Raw genomic sequence first — 8,209 nt, forward strand, 5'->3', positions numbered from 1 at the left:
GCCATCCTGCAGGCTGGGCCAATTGAGGTGAAAAGAGTCAGAGAAACTCTTGGACAAAGCCTGGTGGGGCAGGCATTACTGCACAAGTTCACAATTGCACAAATTGTTAATCGTTTGCAATTCGAAAGGAAGATTCTGTGCTCCAAAGACCAGTAGATGGAACCTGTGTGAAGTTGGCACCCCGTATGTTGAAAATATGGATAAAAAACATTTTGATTTGTTTGTGCACGATTTTGCAGACAAAATTAGCGTTTGTGCACAAACCGTCTTTAAGATATTTACCTTTATGACCTTAATTGACCTTAGGTCACTCAGCACCCCATTAACATCCAAATGACTCGAAAATGATTGGAATCGTTTGTGCACGTTTGTGCAGGCAATATGAAAGTTTTTGCACAAAACGTTTTTATATAATTTAACTTCAAATTTTTTGAAAGATGGTGACGCGGCAGCACCCTGTCAACATCAAATGACTCAAAAATGCTTGGAATTGTGTCTGGGGAAAATAAATGTTTGGCACAAACCATTTGTATGTTATTTTGTTTGCTTTTGCTATTTTATTTATATTATTTAAATCTTAAAGACGGATTGTGCACATACGATCATTTTGCCTGCACAATCGTGCACAAACGAATCAAAATACCAAAATATGGGGTACCAACTTCACACAGGTGTAGGCGGACCATCTCTCACAAACATCTGCCATCTGTCCTGTCTCGATCTAAACCGTCTCTGCTACTAGTTCAAAACAAGCCCTAAGTCCGGTGTTTAAATAGGACCGGGTGGAACGCTTCACCACTCACAATGGTTCCGTCTCCATCCGCGCTCACCCGGTTACACTATCATTGAGTGGTGGTCACACAGTCACGCAGTTCGATCAGCTGTTTCTCTTCCTCAGCGCAGCGCGTTATATCGTCAGTTTCAAAAGGATTGCACTTCCCATTCTTTGCTCTGTGCGCTCTCCGGGAAGTAGCCGAGTCATTCATTAAACCGCGTAGTTTGTTGAGATGTGCAGAGATGGTGTTCTTCAGAACATTTTTGTCCACAATATTATCCACACGATGTAGGCCTATCTCTTGACGAGCGTTGGGGAAAATGTCAAGCCTGTCTTTGTTTACCCTGGTTCCCACAATCTTCTTTTCAACGCACTGTCTTCAACACTCGAATGACTGGTTGCACACTGCTATCTATCTCGCATAGACATTTTACCAGAGATTTTGATAGGAAGGTGAGATGGGACAGCCATGTAATCGTACATAGAAATTAACGGTGAAGATTCGTAACGCAAATATGGCGTCTACCCGCACATCTCCCGCCTTTCTGGTAACAAGAGCCAATGTGCCTGCTGAGCTGCGGTGCCAGTGATCCAATCATCTGGCTGCATCGGCACACGCGGAGTGATGCACATGCTCAGTTGTGAAAAGCCACACACATGTAGACTTGCACGCAAACGCACACACACACACACACACACGCTGCAGGTTGGTCAAGATTCAAAACACGTGATCTAAACCGTCTCTGCATTCTGATTATGTCGACAGATGACATGGAGTCCGTCTCTGATGGAGTTCAATCGCCTATCAAAATAAAACTTTTAAATTGTTGCAGGGAAAGTTGGATATTTTTTTGGCGAATCAATGAATTACGATTTTTTTTTTTTTTGTACCACGGCTCCGCGACCCACCCAGGTCCCCTCCGCGACCCAATTTTGGGTCGCGACCCACCAGTTGAGAAAGACTGCTTTAGTGCACAACCCTAACAAAATGCACTACTCTGTTCTTTTGTGTTACTGCCCTGAAGAAGGCACTCATGCCGCTACGCGTGGGCCTTGTTTTTAATATGTCCATGTAGGACCTGTCATATTAATAAAGACATTTTAATTTGGAGTGCCTTAGTCAGAGAATTTATTCTCATTTTTTGATCCTGGAAAGACTGCTTTAGATTGACCAATCAGATCCCTGTCCCTCCATGTCTGGATGTGCTGGAATGATAGTGACTGTACTTTATACTCTCACCTGACCTGCAGTAACATTAGAGACAGACTTGCACTTGGATTGTCCAATCAGATTCCAGTACCTATAGGTTCCTGCCCAGCCCCTCCCTCCCTGAATGAGGAAGTGGAGCAGAGTGACAGACGGCTGCTGAGTTCAACAGCACACCTGGAAACTGTCCTGGTAGGTTAGAACTTATTCACACGGATTTGAGAATGTTAGAATGTGGTACTGCATATTCTAGAATATTGGCATACAAATGATTGAAGAGCTGAAAATGATATACGAGTACTGAACAGAGAGACAAATTGGAAATTCCAATTTCCAAAAGTGTGCGTGTGTGTGTGCGCGCGTGCATGTGCATGCGTATGCGTGTGTGGTTTAATTCATATTAATTATCACCTAAACATGGCAAATATACTTTCTTTGTCAGGTGAATGAAAGGGAAATGCTTTCAAATGAACTATGTCTCTTGTAAGGTGTTAGTGCTTTTGTTACATAGAATGTGTTCGGGTCCAATGTACCTGCTCATAAAACAATTTGAGGGTGAGTGATACAGAGAGAGAAAGATAAAGAGACAGTGAAAAAAACGAGTGAACTCAATCCTAGCTCCTCAATCCTATATTGATCAGTGTTGCCAAGTCCGCTTATTATAAGCGACCTTGGGCTTCTTTTTTTGAGCAGTCGCTTTGAATTTTGTAAAGTCGCGGGTTGCGTTTTTTTTGGGCTTGCTCTTTTCAGGGTTGGGCTTGCTGTTTTCTCCTGCTCTGCCGGTCATTTGAATGTGTTTCTCAATGGCAACTCGTTTTTTCTCACTCATCCTTACAAGTGACCCTACTACAGCATTGTTAATTCCCACTTTCTGTGGTCACTTGAGGGGATTTCAGCTGCCACGCAGACCCCCGCATAGAGCAAGGTCTTCCCTGACTAGGCATGCGTCTGACGACCCACCCCTTCGGTTGCTTATTTTGGGCTTGTTTTCACTACGCCCGTCAGTCGCTTCTTTTGGGCTTGTTTTCAGGACGTCAGTCGCTTATTTGTCGTAGAAAATCTGGCAACACTGATATTGATTCATAAGTCCCCAAAATGCAATAAGTCCAACAGGACCAGTAGCACCCCCTCGATAATAAAAATGTGCATAGGTGCTTTTGGTTGTTTTGCTGATACATAATTTGTGAAGAATGGTGTCACACTTTGATGATTCATGTGAAAACTTGGTTTCTTTTGCAGTGCATTTAGGCTAGGATGAGATATGGCTTCCAGTCTGGAGGAGGATCTGACCTGTCCTGTGTGTATCGACATCTTCAAGGACCCTGTCCTCCTCTCCTGCAGCCACAGTGTGTGTCAGGCCTGTCTTCAAACATTCTGGGAGACTAAAGAAAGCAGAGAATGTCCAGTCTGCAGGCGGAGATCATCAAAGCTTCTCAATCCCCCAAATCTGGCCTTGAAGAACCTGTGTGAAACCTTCTTGAAAGAGAGAGGTCAGACAGGCCTCTGTCAAAAGCACAAGAGGAAACTAGAGCTGTTTTGCAGTGAAGACCAACAGCTGTTGTGCCTGGTGTGTCGAGATTCAAAGCAACATAAACAGCACAATATTATTCCTGCTGATGAGGCGGCCTCTGACAGAAAGGTACGAATATCTACACCTAAGGTGTGTGTGTGTGTGTGTGTGTGTTTGTGTGTGTGTCTGTGTGTGTGTGTGTGTGTGTGTGTGTGTGTGTGTGTGTGTGTGTGTGTGTGTGTGTGTGTGTGTGTGTGTGTGTGAAGTCTTCACGAAAATAATATATTAATTTTCGTGGTGCATTCACGTTATTGCCCGCCTTTTGTAAAGGCTTCACGAAAATAATAGATTAATTTTCACGCTGCCTATTCACTTGAATTGCCCCACTGCTGCTATGGTTATCCAAACGTCTGCAGGGGCGGGGAGGGGGTGCTGACAGAACACTGCTGATACACTCGGGACTCACTAATTCGACGCCCTTTCGGTACTTACGCCTTATGTCCCCTAAACCTAAACCTAACCCTAACCCTAACCTTAACCCTACTTAACCCTAAACCTAACCCTAACCTTAACCCTAAACCTAACCCTAAATTGCTTGTTTGATGGCTACCGAAAGGGCATCAAACTAGTGGGTCGCTAGGCAACAGTCGGGCAATTCAAGTGAATAGGCAGCGTGAAAAGTAATCTATTATTTTCGTGAAGACTTTACAAAAGGCGGGCAATAACGTGAATGCACCACGAAAATGAATATATTATTTTCGTGAAGACTTTACGAAATGAGTGAGATACGGTTGGAGCGTGTGTGTGTGTGTGTGTGCGCATACTGGACATTCATGTGTTTGTGTTTATTAAGCCTGTAGTGTAGCGTTTAACGTAGGCTATTGATAAAATACAGCACTTCGACTGTATTTACTTTTTGAATTTTGACAATATTTTGGTGTAATAAACGTGCTGAGGAAGAATTTTTAAAAATTGTTTGCCATTTTGTTATATACTGTACCGAAAATGTACCGAACCGTGACATCCAAAACCGAGGTACATACCGAACTGTGCTTTTTGTGTACCGTTACACCCCTAGTGTTTATTGATTGTGATGTGTCCACATGTGATTTCTGTGAGGGCTTTAGCCTTTCCACTGAGTTCTCACTCACTCACTCACTCACTCACTCACTCACACTCTCTCTCTCTCTCTCTCTCTCTCTCTCTCTCTCACACTCTCTCTCTCTCTCTCTCTCTCACTCACTCTCACTCACTCTCACTCACTCACTCTCACTCACTCTCACTCTCTCTCTCTCTCTCTCTCTGATTCGGAGATTTGGCGTGGAATGACCCTCATGTGTTTGTGTTTATTGATTATGCCGTGTCCCAGTGTGATTGCTGTGAGGGCTTTAGCATCTCGACTCAGTTTCTCTCTCTCTCTCTCTCTCTCTCTCTCTCTCTCTCTCTCTCTCTCTCTCTCTCTCTCTCTCTCTCTCTCTCTCTCAGGGAGAACTGAATGTCAAACTGGATCCCCTGAAGAAGAAGCTGGAGGTTTTCGAGAAAGAAAAACTCACCTGTGATCAAACAGCTGGACACATTAAGGTGAGACTCTGATACTGATGCTGAGCTGAGGAGACTAAATAGTGTGGCTTTCTCTAGCATTGGGGAGTGCAGTAATGCACTTTGCTCATACACCTGTTCAATATACAGCTACCCATGGGGACCCAGGTTCGAGTCATTTACCCTGCTCTCTCCCACTATTTCCTGTTCCACTCGTCACTGTATCATAGTAAAGACAAGAGCACAAAAATATACGTAAGTGTACAGTTCGAGATATCCACCAATGTATGCTACATCTAATCTGTTCCAGACTCAAGCTGTGAACACAGAGAAGCAGATCAAGCAGGAGTTTGAGAAGCTTCATCGGTTTCTACGAGATGAAGAGGCAGCCAGGATAGCTGCACTGAGGGAGGAAGAGGAGCAGAAGAGTCAGATGATGAAGGAGAAGATTGAGAAGATGAGCAGAGAGATCTCATCTCTTTCAGACACAATCAGAGCCATAGAGGAGGAGATGAAAGCTGATGATGTCACATTTTTACAGGTGAGCACAACCCAAGTCACACACACACACACACACACACACACACACACACACACACACACACACACACACACACACACACACACACACACACACACACACACACACACACACACACACACACACACACACACACACACACACAGCCATATCAAAGGTCTTTTCCACTACATTTACGATGGCAGTCACAACAGGTGCTGGCTTGATGTTTACAGGTGCGCGCAGGTAACCCTGAAGCGCTCCACCGTGGCCATGTTGCGTACGGCCATCTTGCACACAGACACGCACACAAATTAATTCTCTTATTAGTTGAATAGGAATATATTGTGTAGCATGCATGTATGTGCCTGAACCTTTTGACACATTATTTTTTCACACATAGGGCCTAACCTACTACAAACAGACTAAGCTAAAACATTTACAAAATAATCACAATTATTTTTCAATGTATCTTTTCTCTCCACCAGAACTACAAGAGCACGGTGGAAAGGTGAGTGATGTGCCTCTTGTCTCTCTTGTCTGTGGTTCTGAACTCAAACCCACAGCAGCACTTACTTCTGAATGTTAGAAACTTATACAAGAAATAATTTGTCCCAAATGCAGTTAACATAATAAACAAGGTGGGATTTATATCTTAAATGAGTCATTATGACTAGTATTTTATGTAATCTATTTATTGGAGTGGTATGTGGTATGTGGTATGTGTCTGTGAAATTGAAGACAAGTTTCCACACCTGTGGACAATAAAGACTCAAATCAAATCAAATGTTATTCCAGATCCCAGTGCACACCACAGGATCCAGAGAAGCTTTCAGGAGCTCTGATCAATGTGGCAAAGCACCTGGGCAATGTGAAGTTCAGAGTCTGGGAGAAGATGCAGGAGATTGTTCAATACAGTGAGTACACAAACGCACACAGACAGACTCAGACACACAGACAGACTCAGACACACACACACACAGACACACACACACACACACACACACACACACACACACACACACACACACACACACACACACACACACAGACTCACACACACACACACACAAGCATCTACTCCTGTCATGTGATATACAGTACTGACTAAGGGCGCGATCACACAGACCGCGGATTTTACAGTAGGAGGCGGATGTGTTCTATTGATTGTTCTATTATTATATCTATATTGATTGTCAATGAAAATGAGCGGATTACGCGTCTAATATCAGCGCAAGGCAGTTTGCGGATTCTCCGCCTCCCCGCGCCCTGCGGATCGAGTTGAAAAAAGTTCAACTAAAGGCGGAAAACCCGCAGCGCATTTCCAGATGTTCGATAGGAGACCGTTATCAACATTCATATCAGATTCACTATCCAATGTTAGGAGAGCAAGAAAAGAGCTCGTCTTCAATTCTTTTTACATAGATGAATGGACAAAGCATTTTGTGTATGTTATCACAACATTTAATGACACAACAGGCTACGTTGCGAGTGACAGTTGAGTCGTTACGTTGCAGAGTCACCGCATTCAAATGGGCAGTGGATCCGCGCCTGGTGTGGTCACTCCTAATTCATCAGCTGGACACGTATCGCAAATTGCAGAAATCCGCGGTCTGTGTGATCGCGCCCTTAAGTGCATATTGTTACTGTGCTGTTACCATGAATTCAAGTCCTTCCCTCTCTGCAGCTCCTGTCACTCTGGATGCCAACACTGCACTTCTAATAATAATGACCACCACACGCATTCATAACACACCACTCAGCTCATGTGTGTGACCTCCATTCACATCCCTAACACACACCACTCAGTGTTCAGCTATGTTGTGTGTTCTTCCTCTCTGCAGCTCCTGTCACTCTGGATCCCAACACTGCAGCTGATGATCTCATCCTGTCTGAGGATCTGACCAGTGTGAGATATGGTGATAAGAGACAGCCGCTTCCTGATAATCCAGAGAGATTTTATAAGTATAGCAGTGTGCTCGGCTCTGAGGGCTTTAACTCAGGGACACACTGCTGGGATGTGGAGGTAGGGGAGAGCACACTGTGGTTTGTGGGTGTGGTGACAGAGTCTCTCCAGAGGAAGGGAGACTTCATCTCCATGAGTGGACGGTGGGTTGTTAACTGCCATGATGGTAAACATTGGGCATGTGCCCCACCAGTTTTCACTCAGCTCACAGTGCAGCAGAAACTCCAGAGGATCAGAGTACATCTAGACTGGGACAGAGGAGAGCTGTCATTCTCTGAACCTGATAGTAACACACACCTACACACCTTCACACACACTTTCACTGAGAGAGTATTTCCATACTTCAGTGTAGGAAAGTTCCCTATGAGTGTGCTACCAGTGAAGGTCTCAGTAAGAGTACAGTAGCACAGCTTCCTGTGGTCAGGGTAATTCAGTGTGTGTGTGTGTGTGTGTGTGTGTGTGTGTGTGTGTGTGTGTGTGTGTGTGTGTGTGTGTGTGTGTGTGTGTGTGTGTGTGTGTGTGTGTGTGTGTGTGTGCGTGTGCGTGCGTGTGTGTGTGTGTGTCCCTTTGTACTGCCATGCTCCACACATCACAGTCTTCTCATCTGTGTGTGTGTGCATCTCTGCACTCCTCTTGCGGTACTGGACTACAACTGGACATCTGTGAAATCTTAGTCATCTCTATCTCATCTG

General features: G+C 44.5%; 1 protein-coding gene across 1 annotated transcript; it reads left to right on the forward strand.

The window, feature by feature from the left end:
* The first annotated feature begins 5,399 nt into the window (after window positions 1–5,399).
* LOC134466624 (zinc-binding protein A33-like) lies at window positions 5,400–7,937 on the forward strand. Its single transcript, XM_063220519.1, has 4 exons — window positions 5,400–5,572; window positions 6,040–6,062; window positions 6,350–6,468; window positions 7,396–7,937. The coding sequence occupies exons 1-4, from the start codon at window positions 5,465–5,467 to the stop codon at window positions 7,920–7,922; spliced, it is 777 nt and encodes a 258-aa protein (XP_063076589.1). The 5' UTR covers window positions 5,400–5,464; the 3' UTR covers window positions 7,923–7,937.
* Window positions 7,938–8,209: the final 272 nt, after the last annotated feature.

This window comes from Engraulis encrasicolus, chromosome 16 (assembly GCF_034702125.1).
Source record: "Engraulis encrasicolus isolate BLACKSEA-1 chromosome 16, IST_EnEncr_1.0, whole genome shotgun sequence".
NCBI classification, from domain to species: domain Eukaryota; kingdom Metazoa; phylum Chordata; class Actinopteri; order Clupeiformes; family Engraulidae; genus Engraulis; species Engraulis encrasicolus.

Coding starts and splice junctions, on each gene's coding strand:
- LOC134466624 (XM_063220519.1), top strand. CDS start 5,465: ATGATGAAGGAGAAGATTGAGAAGATGAGCAGAGAGATCTCATCTCTT. Junction 5,573..6,039: donor ATGATGTCACATTTTTACAG/GTGAGCACAACC, acceptor TCTCTCCACCAG/AACTACAAGAGCACGGTGGA. Junction 6,063..6,349: donor TACAAGAGCACGGTGGAAAG/GTGAGTGATGTG, acceptor ATGTTATTCCAG/ATCCCAGTGCACACCACAGG.